The following is a 27,555-nucleotide window of genomic DNA, read 5'->3' on the forward strand; positions in this document are numbered from 1 at the left end:
TGCCAAATTTAATTCCCCTTTCCTTGAATAAGAACAAAAAGGCAGAAACACATATTATGCGATGAACACTTTCTGCATCTTTAAAAATAAACGAATGATCTATCATAATGTTTCACAAGAAAAACCACAGATGTCTCAAAGGTTACACGGAGCGCACGGAGCCATATCAATGTGACATGGACTATACTGTCATCATATTGAACTTTATACTGTCATCATTCGCCACTATACAGTGGTAAAAGGCTGTCATGGACATGTTATAGAGGACGATTATCAAATTGATAATAAACAAATTTAGTTAATTTTAGTTAAATTAAATTTAAAAAAAAGAAAATTAAAAACCAAAAATGAATTAATTTAAAGTGAATACAGTGTCAAAGATGCCATTAAACCATGCCTACATCAGATTCTTCAGCGCATGTATAATTATTTCGTTTGTAATTACTTGCCTCATTGGTTTGTTGCCGTTGTCTTCAGGTAATGTACACATCATCGAACACCTGATTGCCCAACAGCCCGTACTTAAGTTGGAGTAATTTGTTTTTCCTCAGATGAGTGCCATTGTGATTCGGATACTGTGCGAACGGATGGAAGGAATGGAAAGTTCGCAGACTTTTCGGACAAATTGCAGAAAAGTTCGAAGAAGAAATTAGCCGTGCTGGTGCCATTCAGAGACCGTTTTGAAGAGTTGCTTACATTTGCTCCGCACATAACGAGCTTCTTGAACAATCAAGGCATTCCGCACCAAATATTTGTCTTGAATCAGGTCGACCGATTCCGATTCAACCGCGCTTCTCTGATAAACGTCGGATTCCTGTACACCAAAGCGCAGTACGATTACATTGCAATGCATGACGTCGATTTGTTGCCAATAAACGAACAACTGCTGTATGAATATCCCGAACATGGGCCGTTTCATGTTGCGTCGCCGGAATTGCATCCAAAATACCATTATCAGACGTTTGTCGGTGGCATTTTACTGGTGAAACGAGAACATTTTCAACAAATGAATGGCATGTCGAACAAATATTGGGGATGGGGACTGGAGGATGATGAGTTTTATGTTCGAATCAAAGATGCTGGCTTGCGGGTTACGCGACCGGTGAATGTTACAACCGGTACCAGCAACACATTTTTGTAAGTTTTTCGCGATTTGATGTCATTGAGTGTGTTACTCACCGAATATTGCACGTTACAGACACATTCATGATCGAGCACATCGAAAGAGAGACACCACAAAGTGTTTCAATCAGCGCGAAATAACTCGTAAACGTGATCGTCAAACGGGATTGGACACTATCAAGTATGCCATAAGTGACACAAAAATGTTAACCATTGATGATGCTAAGGTCATCGTTTTGAACATAAAATTATCTTGTGATAAAGCAGTGACACCGTGGTGTGACTGTAGCGGAAGTGGTGATGTAAATTAGCATTTTTGAAGTTGAGCAGACCAACGAAAATATGAAAGGGCTAGCCCAACGCACTCCAAGAACAGGCAAAGCAACAGATTTTATGAACTGTCGTTTGGCCCCATATTTTGTATGGAACGCCTGTAACGCAGTGGCATACCATACCAACATAGAAAACTGAATTTATATGAGAATTTTGGACTAACGCTTCGTGGAGGCCCCTTGCTTAAATTCTGTTCTTTTGCCTGTTCTCGTAGTGCGTTGCATAGCCGTAGCTTTGTCTGAAAGGAAAAAAATCCGTTGGCCACCTTTAGCTTTACGAAGTTTAGACCGGATATTATTGAATTTGTCATACACAATCAAGAAATAATTTATTTAAAATTCTTTTGTTTCATTAATCACTTTCAACGGCACTCCGCACATATTTAAGACGAAACCCAAAAACGACCTGTCCCTTTTTGATTTCCATGAAAATCCGTACCGAAAGCTACTTTTGATGATTTGGAAGCCCGTCTCGGTTGCAGTTTGGTGACAGGCTACTTAATGAGCCACAAGATTTGATGAAAAGACAAAATCCAGGACCAAGACATTAAACACTCCGTTAGTAATGGAATTTCCAAAGACAACGGCTGCAATGTGAAGAGTTCCACCCATTGCTCTTAGAAGTGGGATTAGAACCGATGAAGCGCTGAGAAACTAAAGGGCAGTTACCATTACGTAATATATCTTCCTTATTGAGCTCAGCTGTTGATTCTCGGTATGAAATTATCAGCTACACTCAATTAGACGCCTTAATGCTAAGAGTTTATTGTATTACGGTTTTCACACACAGACATAATCGCAAACAATTAAAGGAATCTAATACAAAGATATATTAGTAATTGTTGACTCACAACCAGTATTATACTCGTTCTTTGATGATAGTCATTGAATAGAAGTTTGCCACAATCATTCTGATGTCTTGGTTATTCACTGCACCCGCGGGGAATGATTCATTACATCATTGACATGAACGGCAAAACTAAACACGAGGAAAGGACATATCGCGTGTGTATTTTGAAACATATCTTACTTTAATAGGCGAGAGTGTGTTGGTCAAATGGTGCACGCACATACACAGGAATGAACTTTTCCATAACCAGTGACGGGAATATAATATATTTTGTCACGAGTAATAAAAAGTTGAATTTTCATCTCTCGTGACAAAGTATACTATTTCCTCACAACAAGACACTCCAGCAATATACAGTAAAGATGACGTACAGATATACCCAAGAGTGCTAAACGTGTTGCAGCAAGCAAAATTATATCCTTGTAAATAGAGCTGTTTGCGATAAAATACCTCACTGATATAAGGATGTATGCAAGAATCTCGTACTAATGCTCGCGCAAGCACTCGTATGCGTACACGGCTCCTATATACATTAGGGCGTATCGAATTTTTAGAATTTTAAGGGTCGCGATAGCCTGTGTGCGGAAAACGTAGATCATTGAAAACTAAGTCCAGGCATATGGTTGATGGATCCGAAGGTGCCCGGGAAGAAGTCCCCCCGGACGACTTTAACTTTCAAATGGTCATGACTCGGAAAATTAAGAGTATTTTTGAAAACAATGTTCTAGCAGGATGTAGAGCGTTAAAAACTCTACAAACTGCCAAAGAAACCGATGGTCCAAAAGGTGTGTCTGTCGAGGTTTTCTAACATCGAAAGTTCGACATTTTGGTTTTTGACTTTTATTTCCTGAGAGACAAATTATTAACTTTAGCTTTTGGCATGAGGTTGTAGAGGAGGTCGAGTACTACCAGTACACTAGGCATTGTCCCGGTCGGCGATCCATCCGAAACCACTTTTTCAACATTTTTGAATGGACTTTTTAAGTGTACCCACGTCGCCCACGAAGCCAGTGCAGACAATGTAACCGGTGTTGCTGAGTCGAGGTAACCTTGGCCAGTAAGTGCACATAATATTCCATAACAGTAGCTGAACTCTTTTACAAAATATTTAAGAATTCGGTGTAGCACATTTTGTACTACAAAATCTGAGAAAGTGAAATTTGTGAGAAAAACAACAAATAATTGTTTTAATTAGTTATTTGACCCACGAACAGTAGTCAGAAGTCGATTTCGTTGCAAATACACATTTTTCGATATTTTTACAAAAGGTTGAACTTCGTGGTATACCGTGTCAATATAATGTGCTACATAGAGATCCCAAATATTTTGTAAAAGAGTTCAGCTACTGTTATGGAATATTATGTGCACTTACTGGCCAAGGTTACCTCGACTCAGCAACACCAGTTACAGTGTCTGCACTGGCTTCGAGGGCGACGTGGGTACACTTAAAAAGTTCATTCATTAATGTTGAAAAAGTGGTTTCGGATGGATCGCCGACCGGGACAATGCCTAGTGTACTGGTAGTACTCGACCTCCTCTACAACCTCATGCCAAAAGCTAAACTTAATAATTTGTCTCTCAGGAAATAAAAGTCAAAAACCAAAATGTCGAATTTTCGATGTTAGAAAACCTCGACAGACACACCTTTTGGACCATCGGTTTCTTTGGCAGTTTTGTAGAGTTTTTAACGCTCTACATCCTGCTAGAACATCGTTTTCAAAAATACTCTTAACTTTCCGAGTTATGACCATTTGAAAGTTAAAGTCGTCCGGGGGGACTTCTTCCCGGGCACCTTCGGATCCATCAACCATATGCCTGGAATTAGTTTTCAATGATCTACGTTTTCCGCACACAGGCTATCGCGACCCTTAAAATTCTCAAAATTCGATACGCCCTAATATACATCCTTGTAGCAGTAATTTACTATTAAATATAATTTTGTTGTAGAGCTGTGAAATATGCGAGTTGTTTTTGAAGAAAAAAGGGGCAAGAGCACAGTTAGACATAGAAGTTTGATGGTTCTCCGTAACGAAAAATGATTAATTCGTGACTCGTCGTTGTTATAAAATAGTAAACCATTTTCATTTTAGTTCATTTAACCAATTTATTAGTCTTTAACTTTTGTCTATAATATGAAATTTTGTAACATTTTTGACCAAATTTCTTTCGTTTTGTTTCCGGAATTTAAAATTTTCTCTTCAATTTAAATATTTCTTTGAGATTTTAATTATTCTTTTTAGAATTAATAATTGCTTTGCAACTAATCATTTTCTTCCATTAGATGGAGTCTAGTTTTTCATATTCTCTGTTATACACAATCAGGCTACTGGCTACTTAATAACTATTTTAACATTTTATTGACCTTTTTTGTCCGAAAACAATAAAAACTAAAGTTTTACAAAATCTTTGAAATGAGGAAGAGGTTTTATGGAGGGACGCCAATAATCGCTTCTCAGCATTGATAAATGAAACGGGTCGTGCATTGAATGTACCGTGCTCTCAAAAAGTCGCCGAACACGAGAACAATAGAACAAAAGAATCATTAACAATAGAACAATAGAATCGGTTCCATTGTTCTTTTGTTTGTAATTCTTTTGTTCTATTATTATCATGTTCGGCGATTTTTTGATAGCACGGTATTCATAGTCATTTACAATTGAAGCTCGGAACAGGTCTAACCTGAAAATACCTCGAATCTGCGTTGACTGGCTTTTGACTATTTTTAACCTGACCAGTTCAGATCATTTTTCAGGTCAATTTTATATTTGCATTCATTCATTTTCACATTGACCTGATCTACCGTTTTCAGGTTTTCGGTAATTTCAGTTTGAACGGTTTCAGGTTTAGGGAAGCCTGATTTCTTTCGACTTTTTTTAAAAATCATTTCTGTATTATACTCCGATCATCACAGAACAGTCCGCTCCCATAATATGACAAGAATGTTATAGCGGTTAGATTCGCTTTGGAAGAAGAAAAATTTACATAAAAGTTACTGGCGAAGTTTTCTATGCAATTTTAAATTCTTGGAATAGTTTTTGGATACGAAGAAGTAGAGAAGTTTATACAGTAAATGGTGATTTATAATTACTGACATTTCCATCTTAAAAAAACTGACTTTTCGAACGAATTAATTCAAATCCTTGAAAGTACTAACGCTTGTACGACACAGTCACATCTTTTTATGGTTCGATTTTATCCAAATTTTAGCATTCTTCTTAGGCACGACAAATCTTTGGTTTAATTAAGAGTTTAAATTTAAGTACAACGAAGAAAACATGCAAAACAATTAACGTAAATTCATTAATGAAACGAAGTTATAATAACGAGCACATAGTCCAACATTCACTTTAAAAAGACTCTCACAAATAAAAAGACCATATTATTGGAAGGATGAGCGGCTTCTCGTTCTCTAGTACACTTAAATGTGATCCGAATAAATTGTACAATTCTAAGCCGCAATTTAAGATGCTACAACCGAAACATCAACAAACTACTGAGAAACCAGATTTTCGTTGCTACTGTCCAACGAAATATTTGCACGTGAGATAAGAGTATGTCATTTTCATCTGATTCTGCCGAACTTAAGTGTTTTTGTGCAAATTGTTGATATGGATCTTTAAACTTTAACGTCTGAGAAACAGTAGCCAACGTAGTTCGTTAATAACGAATGTCCAAACAAATACAAAGAAACGAAAAAGCGCATGAAAAAAAATCTTAAACGATCACTAAGGGCCTTATTTCAGTAAGTATATTCGTCCGCGTTCGGAATCAATAAGGACAAACTGAATGAAGAGCGTATTACAGCAAAAATGCAAATATTAAGCGCGATTGAAACATAAGTAATAGTGACAAGGAAACAGCGAAACGAATTTATTCCATGAAATAGTAGCACTTTTTTGTGGGCCTCTTTCCTGAATGATTTCCGAAGTGACACAGCTCGTTGTGTCAAACACAGCGCTTTAGCGCTTACAGGACCAATTTACTTCGCGATCTTTGTTTATATATGGGACATTGACATCACCTGAGACTGGTAATAATAGAAGTAATAGTAGCAGTGATGTGGCAACTATTTCAAGTAAAATTAGTTGTCTCCACCACACTATATTAGTATAACCTTGAAGGAGGGGCGACATTTCTACACGGTCAATATCGTCAGGAACGATATTATCGTTCAAAGAACATCCTCTGTTAAAAAAACGAGCCATCAGAACAGTCGGAGCGTTTGCTGCGACTGAGCCCCGTACAAACCCGTATCTATTGCGTACGTGACCCTAGTGCTTCTGTCACCCTACTTTGACCGTAAGCCTATTGCGCCGGTTAATGTAGTTAATGTAAAATTATTATGAAATGTGTACGTCTTAAAAATTGCGCATAGCGCAATTACGAAGCCCCGTACGACGTTCCTTTCAAATGAAACAAAAATTTCCTAAATTTCCAAAAATCGCCCTAAAATTTTAATTTATTGAGTATAAATACACATAGGGCCCTATTACCGGCCTTAGTCCGAGGACCCAAATTTAATTTTTTTTTTCAACTACATTCTATTCGGCCTTCGATTACCTTCTAAATTAAACAAAAATTACGACAAACGGATGAAATTTACGCTAGTTGTATGTTAAATACACATAGGTCCCTAGTAGCGGCCTTAGGCCAAGGACCCAAATTTATTTATTTTTTTTCAACTACATTCTATTCCGCCTTCGATTACCTTCCAAATCAAACAAAAATTACGAAAAACGAATAAAATTTACGCGAGTTGTATGTAAAATACACATAGGGCCCTAGTAGCATTTCACTTCTAAGGCCCTAACTCATGGTCCACTCACCCGATTTTAAAAAACTTTTTTTTCCTGGATTGGTATTGACAATACCTATCATTTTCTATGTCATTTACATTTCCATCGTTTGTTTTGCCATAAATATCACCAAAAGACCTTAAATCACTTAGGTGACCCTAACTCACGATTTGATTTACTCAAGATATCGACGTGACGGACAGACGGACAGAAGGACAGACAAAATTTTTATTGCAGATTCGTCATCTATGAACATAGGCAAACACTTTGCCCTTACCGTCTGCTTCGAATTCCATCAATTACACACGGCATCGTAATCCTATAAGCCCCTTTGTGCTTCGTACGGGGCTAAAAACCATATTGACCCCATGTAGAAATGTCCCGCTACCAATCTTGTAGCTCGAAAATCCATTGTTATACCAATTTCAACGAATCATAATGAGCGATACCGATCAAGAGACTTTGATGTAAAGAATATTCACAAAGAATTTTTTAGTATGTTCCAAAGGATGTTGGGATCCGACTGATGTGCTAGTTTATTTTGTTAAAATTTATTTTTCGAAACAATTTGTCATCTAACTAAATTGATCGTCGAATTAAGAACATTTTAGCAGCACTGAACGGTAACAAAATAATTCTTAACAATTCGAAAAAAAAACGTCTTAAGTCACTATATATATATATATATATATATAAATGGTAACATTCAACTCATATAAGTTTAAATGAACAATATATTCAATAATAATAATAAATTGGATGCTAAATAAACTTAACGTGAAAATTTTAAAACGCAATAATTAAGTAAATCCACGATATTATTGCAAAGAAAAAATAAAATTAACAAAAAATAAAACACCAATTTGAAGTAGATAACATAAGCTCTCAGCAAACAATTGTGGAAAATGTTCGGTTGCTTTACACGGGTCATGCAGAGGTCTTTTGTTTCTTTACTTGAACCTGAAAAATAATTTAATTTTTTTTTGGCTATTTTTTCATGCTAAATATTTATTGCAGTTTTTTCTTTATTTGCCGAGTCGATAAAATTCATTTTGGTTTGGTCGTTTCGAGAACAGTATTGCAACGAGTCATGTTTTGATGAGTGTCAGTTTTTTTTATTTAAAACATCATTTTTTATGGAGAGAGAATTCTGCAACGGCAGGCTCTGTTGTTGGGATTTTTTTTTACTGAGAATTGTCGAAATCAACCAAAAATTTACTGAATTTTCCAAAATTTACCGAAAACGTCTTCGTCAGTTTATGGTCAATTTCGCCAAGTTCCCATTGATTTCCACCGTTCAACGCCCATTTGTAGGTTAAATTTCATCGCAGTCTCGATTGTTCTTAAGAACGAAAACTCTAATCGAAATATGACTCGTTGAGTAAAGGTCACATCTACGGTATATATTTTGGACCGAATGGCGGTTAATACAATAGGAAGAAAGGGAAGAAACAACATCAAGTTACGCTTTCATTGAAGGTAGCTAAACATTGGGTGTACGTATTATAATCAATTCCATTATTGAATCAATGTTTTCTGATCAGAGTTACTGGAAACTCTGTATGGGAATAATGTTTTTGCATTTCAATCGCGTGTGCAAATAATGTTTTCTTCCCGGTATTCAAATCTAATTTCCCGATTTTTCCCGGTATCCACTAAAATTCGACCAAATTTCCAAATTAATAATATTTGGATTTCCCGGTAAAAATGTTGGGATTTCCCGGTAAAGAATATTTATTTTATCGTCTCTGTTCTCCTTTTCATTATTTCTTCCCGCTGTGCTTCGATATACATTATTTGCACACACGCTCTTGACACTCAATGCTTCGCTACCTGTTCTCTATATTTATTGGGTTAATCTGTTCGTGCATATTGATCAATGTGAAAGTTTCCCATGCAAATGTAAATTCAAATTAAATAAAAAAAATTTTTTTGTTTATTATCATCATCATTGCCATCATCATCAAAACCATTCACTCTTCATGCTCTAATAAGACCAATGTCCGGCAATAATTTTAAAATCTGGTGGTGAGCAAGCATTTACATCAAAATTTCATCTTATTCTACCGATTGTGCGTTTCTTTTTACTCATTAAATATAATTTATATGGAACGTGCGATGTGCTTTATCAAATGACAAGTGGTAAGTTCTTCAATTTTGGAACACAACTTGAAAATTGTCCAAAGCGACAATACAAACAAAATTTTAAAGTTCATTGTTCGTAATCCATTGTTTGCCGATTACTCATTCGGCTAACTTTCGATTTATGAGGATGGGCGCTGGTATTCGATCAGGGATTTTAAATTTGTAAAAAAATGGTACGTTGGTGTCACATTTATGGCAATACTTCGACGTGAAATTTTCAATCTTTTCGAGGATCGACGAAACTTTATGAAGCGGAATCAGACAACCGTGCCCCGTTTTAATTTTCTAACGTGTCCCACAAAAGCGAAGAAATTGCTATTACCAAGTGTGCTCAATATTGGAAAAATAGTTGGTTTTCAACCTTTTGTATCAAATACTATTTCGTAATACTTGTAGATTGCTCAGCATTTTTTTTTGTAAAAAGATATAAAAACGGACCCATAAAATATAAAATGCAACATCACTCAAGTGAATTCATGGACAGGATCGATCTTTGCATTTAGAAGAGATGAAATTTACTTTGTCTTTTTGGTTTTGTTTTTGGATTCAGATCTTATCAGGGATTATTTTTGGAAAATCATTTTCTCTTATTTTCACACAATTTTCCAAATGTTCCACAATTCTTGTGTGAAAATGTGAAGATGTAAGAATATGATTTCCAAAAATTGGCCAAAAATTGCGTGCGTAAGAATACTGACGAAAAAATTCGAACAATCGAATTCTTTGTTTGTCTTTGGGCACAAACCCAGAAGAGTTTGAGCGGTGAACCACTTCCAATGGGAATATCAATGACTGGGCCGTCGGACAGGTTCACATATCCATTTGGTGATTTGTGTTTGCATTTGGTGACTTTTTGTGTGTGTCATTTTCCATACAAATAAGTGGATATGACGACTGAAAATAACAGGTGGCTAAAATCAAGTGCAAATTACGAATACGTGGAACACGAGTGTTTTTCCTCCTCGAAAGCTTTAAGTGTATTTAAGGAGATTAAGTGCATTAATTTAGCAGTAATGTGACATTCCTCAATTTCGAGTTATGAATATCTAAATTCATTAAGTGAACAAGTCCAACTATAGCGAATTACAACAAAAATGAAATTTCATTTATTTAATAGTCGGACGGTGTCAATAAAGGTTTTTTGCTGCTTCAGAAGAAAAACATCGTTAGCCCATTGTAAATGAAGCTAAATCAATAAAATTTCATTTTTCTTAAAATTCGCTATAATTGAACATGTTCTCCTTCTGTATTTATATGTTCAATATACGAAACCACGCAGAAGTTCCATGTGACTGTTAAATTTTGGTTAAAAGTTGAAACATGAAAGATTAAAGTTAAAGTATGTGAAAGAACAGCATTCAAGCTACTCCAGAATGAAATTGATTTTGGACATACTTTTTGGCACTAGTCATATTTATAATACTGGAACACAATGTGATATTGCATTTATTCAAAGGTTTCAATTGTGTTCAATATTCATTGGTGCAATCGCGCACTATCAATAAAAAAAAACCGTCAAAAACGACAGCGTATCTCTTCTATCAAAAAAAGATTTGGGTAGTCAAAGCGTTCTCAAGTTTAAAAAGAAACCTTTTCACAAAAAAACACCCGACTAAAATTCATGTCAAAAGGATACTAAATATTGTTTTTAAAAATCAGTCAACATTTTCGGTGTTCTTTGAAAAACCAAAAAACAATTTTTACTACTAAATCACATCACCATCCGACGGTTTATAATACTCTCTCTCTCTGGTAAACAATCATCATGCATCATCATCTAAAAACCCATAAAAAAACCGATAAAATAAAAATCCTAGAACCACCAACACATGCAAACCTAAACCGCATCATCATCATTCTATACGACATATTCCTTATCACTGATCACTCGAATGCCGTGCGATGTAAATACAAATTTGATCAGATCATTTTGGCTACGGTCCGAAGTCGACGGCATACCCGCCTCACTGAGCGTTTCGAAACTATTTTCCGATGCATGAAACCCATCACCACCATTACTACCAGCAATGCAATCAAGGTGACTGTCTGATAAATACGCTAACTTATTCAATCCAAACGAATTACATTTACTGTCGCCGACAGCGGTGGCTGGCAATTTAATTGTGCTTATGCTACATTCACCCACCTCGTCTTCGTGTTCGATGGTATGTGCGCCAACTGTATCCGTTACGATCTGAACAGCCTGTCCGGGACGATTGAGTAGTGTCTTAACATTGGTCAACGTGTCACTGCCACAGCAAAAAATTTTTGGTCTCTCGATTATTTTGTCAGATCTATTACTATTGACGGATTGAGAAGATTTCTTAGCTTTATGATCGGTTTCATCCATGTCATCGTAACGGTAATTGGTTACGTTGATCTTATTTTGATAGGCGTCATTCAGATATTGATTTGTGGAGAGAATTAATTCATTTTGATTTGGGGTTAGAATGTACTTACTGAACGGTCCACACAAAAAGAAATGGGCAACAACAAAGAATGGAAGGCATGAACAATTCAAAAATTTCGGATATCAAATTATCGATCGAATGGGAAAGAGATCGCAAATATACTCACGTTTGATTGGCGGCACCATACAATTCGAATCGTTTGATGTAGTCGATCACAAAATCGTCCAGCAAATATTTGACGGAGAAATGTCGGGATATGAGTCGTCGGGCCAGCGTCGAACTCACTTCGTTTGGAACCCAATTTGTGACTATCGTAATGTTGTTCTGAAACGATTTTTCAACAATTCATTCAAACAAGTTAGGATGGTAAGGCACATGCAATGTCGAACTATCGAGTAGGGCGTATCGAATTTTGCAAATTTTAAGGACCGCGATAGCCTGTGTGCGGAAAACGTAGATCATCGAAAACTGTGTCCGGGCATGTGGTTGATGAATCCGATGGAGCCATGGAAGAAGTCTCCCGGGCGGCTTTAAGTTTCCGATGGTCATAATTCGGAAAGTTGAGAGTATTTTTGAAAAAAATGTTCTAGCGGGATGTAGAGCTTTGAAAACTCTACAAATCTACCGAAGAAACCTATGGTCCAAAAGGTGCCATTGCCAAGATTGCCTAACATCGAAAATGTGACCTTTTGGTTTTTGACTTATATTTCCTGAGAGACAAATGATTTTTTTTAGCCTGTGGTATGAGGTGGTAGAGGAGGTCGAGCACTTCCAGTACACTAGGCATGTCCCGATCCATTATACACTTGAAATCACTTTTATAACATTTGTGAATGGAATTTTTAAGAGTGGCCACGTCGCCCACGAAGCAAGTGCAGACACTGCAACCGGTGCTGTTGAGTCGAGGACACCTTGGCCAGTAAGTATGCATAATACTCCACGACAGTAGCTGAACTTTTTCACAAAATATCTGTGTCCGCAAATACTTTCGCGGTAAAACGCCATCCACAGTTTAACAATATCGACCCCAACGGAATGGTGGCTAATCAGATATCGTCACCATGCATCTACTACATCTTGTACAAACCTTGTATTTGGTTAAAAGATCCGAATCAAATATGAATTTCTCTGGATTGCTTCCGCTTCGCGAAATGACAACAAGACCGTGCTGTCCCAAAATAGCTTCAATCTGAAACAGTGCAACAATTAGTTTGCTCACAACGAACATTCTCTGCGACCCTACATCTTCTTGTGCCCACAGTCCTGGTACGGCAAACGATTCCAGCAAATCCGCACCGCAAAGTAGTTTCACCTGAACATTGCCGGTCATGTCTTTAATGGTGTCCGGCAGCCAGCCGGGAACGATCTCGTTAACAGTGCCATTTATGTCGTTTATGTAGGAATTGGCGTAGTTCTGTGGAGACACGGATCAATGCTTGTTACGGCTGTAAGATGAAAATGGTAAACGAAAACACAGCACCTGATGGTATTGCAATGATATCCTCGTTCGGGTCCAATTCTCCTGTTTGCATTCCCAATCCGACAATCGAATCCAGTCAGACGTTTGTAGAACACCTTTAATCATTGCACATCGATGCGTTGATGAAATCAGTCCGGGTTTACTATAAGAATCGTTGGCCGGCGATATGATGCCTCCAATTACTTGATGTGTGCCCCGTTCATGGAAGTGATCCCGTGCAATTTCTAAAAATTAAATGTTGTCAAATCAGTGCTAATATAGAAGCTGCTGTGTTTGTTGTTGTTGCATCGATAACCAACATATGTTTACACAGTTCCGTTTCGAATACCAGCGTACAACCGAAAATGTTAAATCGATAAATCACTTGCGTACATGCACTCAATTCAATACGGTGTCATCAATCGTTGCACTTTACATTTGGATGACTTCGATTTTTCGATTGCAAGAAAATCAAACCAATTGACGTACAAACCACTTACCGAATATCCGAAGATGCATTGGAGTTGGCGGATTGAATGATCCACAAGCCAGTAACAATATTTTCTTCATTTGTAAGGTCATATCGGTGGTATCTAGGTCTGATGTCCCGTTGGAATTCATATAAGTCTGATTCGGAATTCAGAAATATCGTCAATAGCCAACGGTCTTCGTAATATTCAGTCAGCGTATCCAATTTTTTTAATTTGTTAAACAAACAGTGGAAAATCAAAACACTGCAGATTATATCCGTGACATTGAAAACCGACTTGAATAACTTTCATTCGTTTACATTCTCATAGAGGGAGTGTAATGCGGTACTCCATTGACATTTTATGTCACTCACTACTGACAATCGTCATGGCGCCAGAGTTTAAAATCGACCGAAGTTAAAGTGATTTTTGGATGTTGTATAACAGGAAGAATCATAGATAGATGGCGCTGTTATTTTTAAACATAACTGGGTGCCAATATATTTTTTGTGTTCCGATTGGCATCAGCACCACGTTGTCTATGAGATTAGCTCTTTAGGAAGAATTGTTGTTGTTTCTTTGTCGTCGGAGTTGGTTTTAAGGTAATTAATCGCCAAACCTGAACAACCTGAACTGTTAAGTTCTGTGCAAAAAATACTTCAGCCGCCAAGTAAGACGATGTCCGCTAACTTTAGGTCGACAACACTGCTCGTATCTCTGATTAGATGAACAAAAATATTACAGCGCTAGTTTAATCAAGGTTCTGAAAGAACAGGTTAAGACACATCTGAGTTGATCACGAAGGCGGTGATACACAAATTTTGACAAATAGATGCTATTTATTGAACATACTCATTACAGATTGTTTGAAATGTCAACCTGATAAAAACTTTTTTTTTTCTTCAAGTTGACATTTCAAACAATCTGTAATGAGTATGTTCAATAAAAGGCATTTATTTGTCAAAATTTGTGTGTCAGCCGCCCTCGTGGGTGTCTTAACCTATAGCAAATTTGAATGACGAACCGAATTGCAAAATAGTTATTTATACAACCAAGTGATAAATGCTTTTTTATGCACTAGATGTGAAGATACACATCGTGTGCCTAAAAAAGTATTTATCATCGAGTTGTATACAACGTTTTTCGCAATAGAGGCACCGGAAAGTCCTACTTTTCGTCACTTGTTGCGAACATATTTTTTTCTACTAACAACATCGCACTAAGAGTCGTTGTTGAACTTGTATGGATTTGTGAATAGACTGTTATGATCAGAGCGAGAAAACCGAAGACTAGTTATTGTAACCAAGGCTGAATACTTTGGGGAGGTCACGCAGATCGCCATTTTATTAGATATGTTTTTGTATTTACTTTGAGTTATCATGAATAATGAAAAGGATTTCGTAAAAACACAAAAAAATAAACAAAACAATAAAAGAAATGAAAAAGTAAAATTTCTGAGAGATGAATGTACCTTCTCGTCATCATAAATCAATGGCTTCGATATTATTTTGACAATTGAAATTTCAATAGAACATGTTTGTTGGCTCAGTGGACTGGTTTTGTAGAATAGGTTTTGTGCATTGAATATTTAACAAAAGCAACTATTAAATGTGTGTTAATTATAGGTTAATTCAACTCTATGATTCCCATGTAGTGCGTAATAATTACTAGAAAGATCACCAAAACTAGTTGATCAATGCAAAAATTGAACTTGACTTGAAGCAAATTTATTCGGTATTTGAAAAAGAGTCGCTAATATATGCAGCTATAGTATTTTTGACAACTGTTAAAAGTTATGGAATGTATTGTGGATTGGATTGTTTCGATTTATATAAAATTTAGCCGCTGTACAACACCATCGATTTTTTTGAATAAAGACACGATCTAAGAGAAATTATAGATGTAGAACAATACTCAGACTCAAAATAAATTTACATTTTTCCGTCCGCGAATTCTTCCTACGAAATCTAAGTTTCCTACTATTAAAATGCTATTTGCAAAAAATGTAAGAATAAGTAAGTGTTAATGTTTGTCGTTCACCGTGAAACATATTATGTAAGCTGAGAACTTACATCGACATTTTTTAAATTCTTGTAAATTTGGAGTAAATGTTTTTGTGTTACAGTTTTGCTGAAGTAGGTGGGTTCTATTTTCGTGAAGATTTGACGAAATCGGGGATCCAGGTACAATGCAGCTTGGAGTACTTTGTTGTCATTGAACAGATTTGCTTGACGTGCTTTCAAGTTATCATACAGAGTCGTGGCCATTGGTTCCCACTCGCTAATTTTTTTCAATCTCAGCATGAGTTCAATCCAAATTTTGAAGAAATCGGAGAGGGTCACTTGTTCGCCTTGGAGTTTCTTTGTACAAATTTTTGCTGGCTTGAAGACAGTTAAAAATTTCTGTCCCCATATCCAATCTGCCTCGCTCACCTTTGTAATTCGTTCTTGTTGGCAGTGGGTCTTAGTTTTCAGCAGAGAGTGTATCAAATCGTAGCTGGAGCTCCACCGAGTCGGTACGTCGAGTTTTGGCAAAGATAGTTGTCTTCTTCTCAATCGAACCAATTGAGTTGGTGTTCGAAGAAATTTGGCCAAGTCTTTGAACTTTTTGAACATGTTCTTTGCCTTCAGTTCAGTCACTGTATCATTGACACCAAGAGCCAATGTGTGCGCGGCACACTTCACAACTTCTATTCCGTTCACTTCATCAACATCCTGTGCGTCTATCTGATCGTAGCCCTCCTCTTCGTCAATGTACTCGTGTTCCATATCATCATCCAGACATTCGTCGTCAACTTCATAAATTTCATCGTCATCATCGAAACTCGAGCTGCTCACAGTTGCCGGAGATGTACCTGCTTGTGCTTCATCGTCAGATATATTTTCACTCTCAGATTCTGTGTTGTTATTGACCTCGCCTCGTGTTGATTCACCTTCACTAGATTGATTAGCCAATTGGAACTTTTCATATGATAGCATCTTCCCGGCTAAAATAAAGTTGCGACCGTTGTCTTGAGTTATGGAATAGATTTGCTGAATGGTAAAGTCGTATCTGCGGATGGAGACATGATCTTTTAAAATTTCAATGTAAAACATTTTAGCAAATTTTCATGATTGGTTTTTGCCTAGAAAATTCACGAAAATACGAAAGCACATTCAGAAGCAAGACAGAGTCTATTTTTTGAGTTTTCATTGGTTTTGATGAAACAATTGTAAAAGATTTTCTTCAATTTGTCAATAAATTGTCCGGTGTTTGGTTTCTTCACTTGAAAATACTCAAAAATGGGCTCTGCTGCAACAGATTTCAATTAATCTTTCAAATACGAAGCAATTGGGAAAGACCTACAGGCAAAAGCAAGGGCAGTTTGAAAGTGCAAACAAGGTTTTTTACTTACTTTTGTAAGACGGTCAAAATAAACGCCTTAACATTTTTGGCTGTGTGTGCAGGACTCTCAAATCCCATTTCACACATAGCCAGAGTAAAGATTTCGATTTTTCCTTTCAAAACTGCCTGAGCGTTGATACAAATGACTCTGCGGGTATGTCTTGTTGCACTGTCAATTTTTAGGCTAAATATTTTTTTGGCTAAAGCCTTTTTGATCCCAGCAACAACCGTTTCGCTTCTTGTGGCAATAGCTATGTGCACATTATGCGATGTTAGCATATTAATTTCCAGAGCACCGAACAATGGTATTAGAATGGTTCGCAAAGACGGAGAATCAAGGACTGTAAACGGCCGACCTTCCTTTACCACCAAATTAAGCCACGCTTCTTCGACTTCACCAGCATAGTATTCAAGAAGAACTTTTCTTTTCTTTTGTGGTGGAGTATCTTCCATATCGAGTTCATCTCCCTCGAGCAAATCGATGAACAACTCTGCATGGTTAATCTGGATATGCTTCTTTAAGTTGCCCAAATGTTGAACCACAACTTTTGCATCGAGAAATTCCTTCAGCTTCTATATACTCGAATATAGAACGGAATCCTCCCGATTTTCTGCGCCGTCCTCGCGCCATTTCGACAATTTTGTTGAATATTTATTCCGAAATGACTTCTCTTATCACATAAGATATGGCAATTGATATTCAATAATAAAAACTACCGTTTCGATTACTACCATACAATTTTAAACAACGTCAACGAGAGATATTTTGGGAGAGATTTTCATATATTTTCTCTCACAAAAATGTCTCGCTCAGGTATTTTGACTTTGTAAGGCATAATTAAAGTCATTGCTTCAATAGAGTATCAATACGAATGACAAAAGAACATTCTAAACCAACAGAGATCGACTAATCGTGTCTGTAAGTTTGAATTTACATTTGTTTAACACCTGCAAATGCTATTTTGTGTAATCTGCGTGCAATTGTGATGTATTAACCGAAGTTAGTTCGTGTTTTTGAATAACGTTATTCGAGTAACCGAATTCGTTTCGATTTCTGAATAACGTTATTCGAGTAACCGAATTCGTTTCGGTTTCTGAATAACGTTATTCGAGTAACAGAAATCAATTCGGGTAATAATAACGTTATTGGGAATATTTAAATATTCGAACCAAATTTTCAACATTAAATTTGCTTCGAATAATTGAATTTTTTTCCGTGATGATTTTTTGCTGCTAATTCAAGTTGAACAGTTAGCCGCTGTACAACACCATCGATTTCTTTGAATAAAGACACGATCTAAGAGAAATTATAGATGTAGAACAATACTCAGACTAAAAATAAATTTACATTTTTCCGTTCGCAAATTCTTCTGACGAAATCTAAGTTTCCTACTATTAAAATGCTATTTGCAAAAAATGTAAGAAACTTAACATGCAAAAATCTGTAGCTGTGGAAAAAAACCATTCAAATTTCAAATCTGTTAATGCGCTGGTTAATTAAACGCATCCTTCACTATCTGACATATTGAAATTGTCAACTGTCTCGAAATACTAAAAACTGTGCATTTCATTTTTGAACAAACTGTAAAATCAATAATATTGGTACGAAAAAAATGCGTTATAGCTATGCTCGCTTCCCAGGCCCATATCTACACATCCTATGGTACGTGTATGCTCGGCCAGCTAGATCTGAAAGAGTTAGTCTCCAGCTTTCCAAACCACCTCTGATCATTAAAATCAGTTAGGACTTACAGGCCGCAGAGATTGTCAAAGTTAGCGGTTTTTTGATGTCACATTTTAGGACATCCCAGATAGCTCGAGCAGCTTTGAGATCCCAAAAAGAAAGGTATTTCACGAAATGTCGGCAATGGATCGGCCTTTCAAATAAAATTTACCACATAAAAAATATTGATTTTTAACGGAGATATTGATGTTTTTAGTTTTACACTAAAATTTTGACCGATTCGACCGGTTCGGGAACCCCAAAAAAAAATTTTTGTTAGGTAACTTGGACCTCCTCTAGACCTCCTCCCGTGTTCGAAATTTCGTTAGAATCGCCAGCGCGCGGAATTACATAAGAACCCGGACTATTTCTGGTTAGTCTAAAAAATGAATTGTTAGTAAAACTGTCTTAATATAAAGTTTTAGATCTCTGTTCTAATAAATAAACCCAAAAGATCCTTTTTGTTAGAAAAATATTTTTTTTGTTGGAAAGATTCACAGGTGAAATATGTTTAATAGAGTTTTTTTTGCATATTGTGTTGCACAATATCTTATTTTAATGCTACTTTGATGGGGTACCCCGAACTAAAAAGATTTTAAGAAAAGTTGTAAATGGCCTCGAATTATTGCATTTTGACTGACTAAATTTCGATCTATATAGAAAAGCTATTTTCGACAATACACTAAATAAATCCTGTTTTTCATTATAAACATTATATTTGGCCGTAATCAGAACACATTTACAAACAAAAAAAGTAGACCTTTTTTAAATTCTAGGTTTCTGGATCGAAAATGGATAATTTTTAGTTCGTTTAAGGCAATAACTCGGACACATGTAAAACTTGTCTCATAGTCTTTTTAGTTCTAAGTTTCCCATCAAAATAACTTTAGAATCAGATATTGTGCGCCTAATTTGTACACATTATGCAGGAACATCTTTAAAAAAAACTCTTTTAGATGGTAATTGATAAATGTCTTGAAGCACCGCTTGACATTTTTTAAAAATCGAGAGACCCCAGCAATTAGTGTTGTGATGGAATATTTTCCAGAATTTGTCTAAAATATCTGTAGTATATCTTGATTTGAGCTCAATTACTCTTGAGAATTTTTTTTAAATAATTAACAAAATGGAGAAACGGGTAGAGCGAGAAAACCGAAGACTAGTTATTATAACCAAGGCTGTATACTTTGGGGAGGTCACGCAGATCGCCATTTTATTAGATACGCGGGAACACACCTTTTCCATACAAACAAATTCACCAAAATTGAATTTGTATGGCGTGGTGAATTTTTTGTATGAAACGTGGTGTGTAACCCGCGTATCTGCATCTGCTTGACCTCCCCAAAGTATACAGCCTTGATTATAACTTGACTTGGGGTACTTGTCAAAGTATTTGCTTCTCTTTCAACGTGGTACGTTGAGAGCGAGAGGACAGACGACCAGTTTATTTTAACTTGCCTTGGGATAATTGTCAAAATATCTTCTTCTCCTTCATCATAACACTGCATAGCAGATAGAGCAATAAATATATTTCTCTTGGCTGAAAGTCTACGGATAATAATAGTTATTTGTTTACCGAGTTTTTTTTCCCAAGTTACACCGAAGGGGTGAAAATTACTATTATCTCGCATACGTTGTGAAAAATATTTTGTGATTGATTAGATCAAATATCATTCGACAACTCTACACGTGATGGTTAAAATGCAGTTCTCTCTATTAAACAAAAGAAATTCTGTTTATAAATAAATTGCAAACGGCATAAAACTACAGTTTGAAACTTATTTTGTATTCAACTCTGCGAACCGTAACTATCGGATCAGTAATAAAAATAAATTGGATCGAACGTTTGCTGAAAACTATACGCGAAAATGTTTATGCACCTCCAAGCGATGACCTTAATACTTACATTATGTACTATCCATTTCTTATGACTAACAGCTGAAAAAGACAAATGTAACACTCGACCTAAACTTCCATGCAAAATTGAAGGTGTTGTAAGAAAGTATTTGTGAACGATTTTAAGTTTTAATTTTTCATTTGTGCTATATAATGCCTGAATAATACGCTTATATACTGTAAGTTGAAAAAATTCATAATTTTCAGCATGAATCTAGTTAGCAAAGACAGTCAGTCTCAGATGTTCTGCTGAGGATGATTGTGATGTTTTAGCAATCGAAATATATACAGAGTTTTGTGAGATAGAATAAATGTCTTTTTTTGTTTTGTTTCACTTAACATAGTGAGTTCAATAAACAGTGGAAAAAACAGAAAGAAACGATAATAAAGACAGTCAATTTACACTCTAAAATTTCCGTGTGCATAAGTTTATATATTTAGTTATGCTAAATTTAGGCATATAACCAATATAGCAACTTATCCGCACGCAATTGACAGAATCCTACTACGATCATGTGTAGCAGGATTTTACGTTGATGTGTTTTGCTTGAAAATTATGAATATTTCAACTAACAGTAGATAAAATCTTGTTGCTAACACGTCAGTAAATGGGGTGTTGCCGAACTCGCTCCGCTCGTATCGGCAAGCTCACATCTAGTGCGCAAAACAAGCTCATTTACTACTAGTTAGCAAAATAGCTATTTCGCAATTCCTTTAAGAGAAGTAAACATTTTGGTGGGCTTTGTCACACTATGTAATTATAAAATTCGCTGCGCTCGTTTGATTTCAGATCTAGTGGCAAAAAAATCACCGATTTTTTATCGTTTTTTTTTCTTTATAATATCAGCATATCATAATATTGGCATACTTAATTATAGTTTATAGTTCATGCTGCGAAAATGATTCATTTCATGCGGCGGGGAACAATTTTGAGATAAGATCAACTCACAAGTATGTGTTTAAGTGACAAGGTTTGAAAACTGTTATTTTGACAAGGGTAGAGTTTGCATATCCGAACCGAAGGCGACATAGGCGACGCACTTGTGATTTTGAGGGTTTCCTCATATAATTAATCATGTACAAAAAGAGAATCTAATAATAGTAGATTACTGTACCAGTGAAGGAATTTGATATCTCGTATCCAGAAGAGTATAGTGCGGGTCCATAGCATAAAAATAGTACAAATTATAGTAGCATGGTGTGCTTTGGACCAGTGATTAATATTGAAACGTAGATTTTAAAAACAATTACTAGCCCTTAAAAAACCACCCTTGACCCCTCCATGCCTTTTCAAAGTTTTCTGTGCATAGGCAAATTTAATGAATTATTTTGAACTGATTTCTTCACCTACCGTAGTGATATATAGCTCAAAAGAAAGAGGAAAGTCCAAGCTTTTTTTCAGGATCCTAAAATTTTCCGATTTTCGATAGATTTTCCCAATTTTTCTACAGTGGTAGTTTTTAATTGGAAGGTTAAATTTAAATATCTTCAAAATTTTGTTCTCAAAATGAAAGTTTATTTTTGAGAATCGTTTAGTATTTAATTTGCCACCACTTTCCCGAAGAGACCACTCTAAGATTTTTCCAAACGTAGCCAGCTGCCATTTTCGTGTTAAATTTTAATGAATTTTTTTTGGTAAGAAAAAACTTTTTTTTATTTTTTTAAGCAGATTATTTGTTAAAACTGCTACAAATAACTAAAACATAAAAAAAATTTAAATTTTGGAACAGGTTTATGGTAGCATATCTGTGTTTATTATGCAAATTTGTCACCCTTTGTGAACTTTGACCAACCCTGTAACTCTGGCACTCTCGGCATTAACAGAAAATAGTTAACATCATCATAAAGCTACAGATCCCAGCTTTACAAAGATACCAAACACTTCATATTGAAACGAAAATGTGATTAACTTTTGACGCATTAGGTGTTACGGGTCACTTCTACTCAGGGACGCCGTCTTGTGTTTGGGAGTAGTGGTGCTCATACAACAAGCGAATCTGGGAGTAGCGGTGCTCTTTCAAGTAAAACTGGAAAGATGTAGTGGTGCTCATCATTCGAATAGTGGTGCCCGAGCCTCGCTTGTCCTTAGAAATCGGCGCCCCTGCTTCTACTCGCTAAAATTAATGGCATGAAACTCTTCTGAAAATTTACACACTCCAATCGAAAATCTGTTCTTATTAGCTTATTTTGAACCGTTGTTCTGAAGAAACTAATTCCACGTGGGATTAAAAATGGGAAGTAAAATGCAAATTTCTAGTAGTTTTCTTACAATTTCTGCTTTGCCAGACCAAATTAATATGAGTTTCAATTAATTTTTTCGTATCTTGTTCGTAAATCGTGTTCTAACTAAATTGTCACAAAAGTGTGATTTCAAGACAATCAATTGACAGAAAATTCTAAGCAACAGCATGTTCGTTCAATCCCCAATATTATTGTTTAGTCCTATTTTCAATCACTGAATTAATTAAATTTTTTTCATTTTTTAGCAAAGATTAAAAATCTAATCCCGAAAGAATTACTTTTTGAAAGTGATATCACCCGGGTAAAAAAAAAGTGAATGTGAGACCCCTTTTGAGACCGTTTTTTTTGTATGGAGGTGAGACGTCTCTTTTCGAACCTTTGAGGCTGGTTTCTTCTCAAATACTGATGAATTGATGATGATGATGATTGCGAAACCGATGAGAAGTCTCGTTTTAAATGTTTTAATAGACTGTATGAGACTGACTGAGTGGTCTCTTCCTCTGTATTTTACGAGACTGACCGAGTGGTCTCTTCTCCTGTATTTTACGAGACCGACCGAGTGGTCTCTTCTTCTGTATTTTACGAGACTGACCGAGTGGTCTCTTCTCCTGTATTTTACGAGACCGACCGAATGGTCTCTTCTTCTGTATTTTACGAGACTGGCCGAGTGGTCTCTTTTGCTATATTTTACGAGACTGACCGAGTGGTCTCTTCTCCTGTATTTTACGAGACTGACCGAGTGGTCTCTTCTTCTGTATTTTACGAGACCGACCGAGTGGTCTCTTCTCCTGTATTTTACGAGACCGACCGAGTGGTCTCTTCTTCTGTATTTTACGAGACCGACCGAGTGGTCTCTTCTTCTGTATTTTACGAGACTGACCGAGTGGTCTCTTCTCCTGTATTTTACGAGACTGACCGAGTGGTCTCTTCTTCTGTATTTTACGAGACCGACCGAGTGGTCTCTTCTTCTGTATTTTACGAGACTGACCGAGTGGTCTCTTCTCCTGTATTTTACGAGACCGATCGAGTGGTCTCTTCTTCTGTATTTAACGAGACTGACCGAGTGGTCTCTTCTTCTGTATTTTACGAGACCGATCGAGTGGTCTCTTCTTCTGTATTTAACGAGACCGACCGAGTGGTCTCTTCTTCTGTATTTTACGAGACTGGCCGAGTGGTCTCTTTTGCTATATTTTACGAGACTGACCGAGTGGTCTCTTCTCCTGTATTTTACGAGACTGGCCGAGGGGTCTCTTCTCCTGTATTTTACGAGACTGACCGAGTGGTCTCTTCTTCTGTATTTTACGAGACTGGCCGAGTGGTCTCTTTTGCTATATTTTACGAGACTGACCGAGTGGTCTCTTCTCCTGTATTTTACGAGACTGACCGAGTGGTCTCTTCTTCTGTATTTAACGAGACCGACCGAGTGGTCTCTTCTTCTGTATTTTACGAGACTGGCCGAGTGGTCTCTTTTGCTATATTTTACGAGACCGACCGAGTGGTCTCTTCTTCTGTATTTTACGAGACCGACCGAGTGGTCTCTTCTTCTGTATTTTACGAGACTGACCGAGTGGTCTCTTCTCCTGTATTTTACGAGACCGATCGAGTGGTCTCTTCTTCTGTATTTAACGAGACCGACCGAGTGGTCTCTTCTTCTGTATTTTACGAGACTGGCCGAGTGGTCTCTTTTGCTATATTTTACGAGACTGACCGAGTGGTCTCTTCTCCTGTATTTTACGAGACTGGCCGAGTGGTCTCTTCTCCTGTATTTTACGAGACTGACCGAGTGGTCTCTTCTTCTGTATTTTACGAGACTGGCCGAGTGGTCTCTTTTGCTATATTTTACGAGACTGACCGAGTGGTCTCTTCTCCTGTATTTTACGAGACTGACCGAGTGGTCTCTTCTTCTGTATTTAACGAGACCGACCGAGTGGTCTCTTCTTCTGTATTTTACGAGACTGACCGAGTGGTCTCTTCTTCTGTATTTTACGAGACTGACCGAGTGGTCTCTTCTCCTGTATTTTACGAGACCGATCGAGTGGTCTCTTCTTCTGTATTTAACGAGACTGACCGAGTGGTCTCTTCTTCTGTATTTTACGAGACCGATCGAGTGGTCTCTTCTTCTGTATTTAACGAGACCGACCGAGTGGTCTCTTCTTCTGTATTTTACGAGACTGGCCGAGTGGTCTCTTTTGCTATATTTTACGAGACTGACCGAGTGGTCTCTTCTCCTGTATTTTACGAGACTGGCCGAGTGGTCTCTTCTCCTGTATTTTACGAGACTGACCGAGTGGTCTCTTCTTCTGTATTTTACGAGACTAGCCGAGTGGTCTCTTTTGCTATATTTTACGAGACTGACCGAGTGGTCTCTTCTCCTGTATTTTACGAGACTGACCGAGTGGTCTCTTCTTCTGTATTTAACGAGACCGACCGAGTGGTCTCTTCTTCTGTATTTTACGAGACTGGCCGAGTGGTCTCTTTTGCTATATTTTACGAGACGACCGATGGTCTCTTCTTCTGTATTTTACGAGACCGACCGAGTGGTCTCTTCTTCTGTATTTTACGAGACTGACCGAGTGGTCTCTTCTCCTGTATTTACGAGACCGATCGAGTGGTCTCTTCTTCTGTATTTAACGAGACCGACCGAGTGGTCTCATCTTCTGTATTTTACGAGACTGGCCGAGTGGTCCTCTTTTGCTATATTTTAACGAGACCCGGACCGAGTGGTCTCTTCTTCTGTATTTTACGAGACTGGCCGAGTGGTCTCTTCTTCTGTATTTAACGAGACCGACCGAGTGGTCTCTTCTTCTGTATTTTATGAGACTGGCCGAGTGGTCTCTTTTTGCTATATTTTACGAGACCGACCGATGTGGTCTCTTCTTCTGTATTTTACGAGACCGACCGAGTGGTCTCTTCTTCCTGTATTTTACGAGACTGGACCGATGTGGTCTCTTCTCCTGTATTTTACGAGACCGATCGAGTGGTCTCTTCTTCTGTATTTAACGAGACCGACCGAGTGGTCTCTTCTGTATTTACTGTGAGTTCTTTGCAATCGAGACTGGACCGAGTGGTTTTTTGTATTTACGTGAGTTTCTTTTCTGTTTTACGAACTATGAGTGTTTTTTCTGTATTTTACCGCAGAGGCTTTGTAAACCGACGAGTGGTCTCTTCTCCTGTATTTTACGAGACTGACCGAGTGGTCTCTTCTTCTGTATTTAACGAGACCGACCGAGTGGTCTCTTCTTCTGTATTTTACGAGACTGGCCGAGTGGTCTCTTTTGCTATATTTTACGAGACCGACCGAGTGGTCTTTCTTCTGTATTTTACGAGACGACCGAGTGGTCTCTTCTTCTGTATTTTACGAGACTCGACCGAGTGGTCTCTTCTTCTGATATTTTAACGAGACCGATCGAGTGGTCTCTTCTTCTGTATTTTACGAGACGGACGAGTGTCTCTTTGTTTGGGGAGTGTCTGATATTTTACGAGACGACCGAGTGGTCTCTTCTTCTGTATTTTACGAGACGACCGAGTGGTCTCTTCTTCTGTATTTTAACGAGACCTGACCGAGTGGTCTCTTCTTCTTGTATTTACGAGACTGACGAGTGTCTCTTCTGCTGGTATTTTACGAGAACCGATACCGAGTGGTCTCTTCTTCTGTATTTAACGAGACCGACCCGGAGATCGGTTCCCCTCCTTCTTCCTGTATTTTACGAGACTGGCCGAGTGGTCTCTTTTGCTATATTTTACGAGACTGACCGAGTGGTCTCTTCTCCTGTATTTTACGAGACTGACCGAGTGGTCTCTTCTTCTGTATTTAACGAGACCGACCGAGTGGTCTCTTCTTCTGTATTTTACGAGACTGGCCGAGTGGTCTCTTTTGCTATATTTTACGAGACCGACCGAGTGGTCTCTTCTCCTGTATTTTACGAGACGACCGAGTGGTCTCTTCTTCTGTATTTTAACGAGACCGACCGAGTGGGTCTCTTCTTCTGTATTTTACGAGACTGGCGAGTGGTCTCTTTTGCTATATTTTACGAGACGACCGAGTGGTCTCTTCTCTGTATTTTACGAGACTGGCGAGTGGTCTCTTTCCTGTATTTTACGAGACGACCGAGTGGTCTCTTCTTCTGTATTTTACGAGACTGCCGAGTGGTCTCTTCTTCTGTATTTACGAGACTGACCGAGTGGTCTCTTCTTCCTGTATTTTACGAACGACCGAGTGGTCTCTTCTTCTGTATTTTACGAGACCGACCGAGTGGTCTCTTCTTCTGTATTTTACGAGACTGGCCGAGTGGTCTCTTTCTGTATTTTACGAGACTGACCGAGTGGTCTCTTCTCTGTATTTTACGAGACTGGCCGAGTGGTCTCTTCTTCTGTATTTTACGAGACTGACCGAGTGGTCTCTTCTTCTGTATTTTACGAGACTGACCGAGTGGTCTCTTTCTGTATTTACGAGACTGACCGAGTGGTCTCTTCTTCTGTATTTTACGAGACGACCGAGTGGTCTCTTCTTCTGTATTTTACGAGACGACGAGTGGTCTCTTTCTGTATTTTACGAGACTGCCGAGTGGTCTCTTTTTGTATATTTACGAGACTGACCGAGTGGTCTCTTCTCCTGTATTTTACGAGACTGCCGAGTGGTCTCTTCTCCTGTATTTTACGAGACTGACCGAGTGGTCTCTTCTTCTGTATTTTACGAGACTGGCCGAGTGGTCTCTTTTCTGTATTT

The 27,555-nt window shown here is 37.5% G+C and overlaps 2 protein-coding genes across 5 annotated transcripts; one reads left to right on the forward strand and one right to left on the reverse strand.

The window, feature by feature from the left end:
- Positions 1 to 201: 201 nt before the first annotated feature.
- LOC119069871 (beta-1,4-galactosyltransferase 7) lies at positions 202 to 1,788 on the forward strand. Its single transcript, XM_037174045.1, has 3 exons — positions 202 to 477; positions 552 to 1,137; positions 1,199 to 1,788. Exons 1-3 carry the CDS (start codon positions 381 to 383, stop codon positions 1,431 to 1,433), a joined length of 918 nt encoding a protein of 305 aa, XP_037029940.1. The 5' UTR covers positions 202 to 380; the 3' UTR covers positions 1,434 to 1,788.
- A 5,795-nt stretch (positions 1,789 to 7,583) lies between these two features.
- LOC119069869 (nicotinamide/nicotinic acid mononucleotide adenylyltransferase 3) lies at positions 7,584 to 13,924 on the reverse strand. Of its 4 annotated transcripts, none has more exons than XM_037174042.1 (7): positions 13,616 to 13,924; positions 13,137 to 13,360; positions 12,900 to 13,070; positions 12,744 to 12,845; positions 11,823 to 11,980; positions 11,392 to 11,494; positions 7,584 to 8,060 (listed from the first exon to the last, which is right to left on the reverse strand). In XM_037174042.1, the coding sequence occupies exons 1-7, from the start codon at positions 13,734 to 13,736 to the stop codon at positions 8,028 to 8,030; spliced, it is 912 nt and encodes a 303-aa protein (XP_037029937.1). In that variant the 5' UTR covers positions 13,737 to 13,924; the 3' UTR covers positions 7,584 to 8,027. The 4 variants fall into 4 exon arrangements, with proteins under 4 accessions (XP_037029937.1, XP_037029936.1, XP_037029935.1 ...); XM_037174041.1 differs by having other exon boundaries at positions 11,392 to 11,545; positions 13,616 to 13,896; XM_037174040.1 differs by having other exon boundaries at positions 11,392 to 11,704; positions 13,616 to 13,896.
- Positions 13,925 to 27,555: the final 13,631 nt, after the last annotated feature.

The sequence above is a fragment of the Bradysia coprophila genome, assembly GCF_014529535.1.
Source record: "Bradysia coprophila strain Holo2 chromosome X unlocalized genomic scaffold, BU_Bcop_v1 contig_40, whole genome shotgun sequence".
Lineage (NCBI taxonomy): Eukaryota > Metazoa > Arthropoda > Insecta > Diptera > Sciaridae > Bradysia > Bradysia coprophila.

Coding starts and splice junctions, on each gene's coding strand:
- LOC119069869 (XM_037174040.1), bottom strand. CDS start 13,736: ATGAATTCCAACGGGACATCAGACCTAGATACCACCGATATGACCTTA. Junction 13,071..13,136: donor TATCATTGCAATACCATCAG/GTGCTGTGTTTT, acceptor GTGTCTCCACAG/AACTACGCCAATTCCTACAT. Junction 8,061..11,391: donor CCATCGAACACGAAGACGAG/GTGGGTGAATGT, acceptor ATTATTTTTCAG/GTTCAAGTAAAGAAACAAAA.
- LOC119069871 (XM_037174045.1), top strand. CDS start 381: ATGCCATTAAACCATGCCTACATCAGATTCTTCAGCGCATGTATAATT. Junction 478..551: donor TTTGTTGCCGTTGTCTTCAG/GTAATGTACACA, acceptor GTTTTTCCTCAG/ATGAGTGCCATTGTGATTCG. Junction 1,138..1,198: donor GGTACCAGCAACACATTTTT/GTAAGTTTTTCG, acceptor TGCACGTTACAG/ACACATTCATGATCGAGCAC.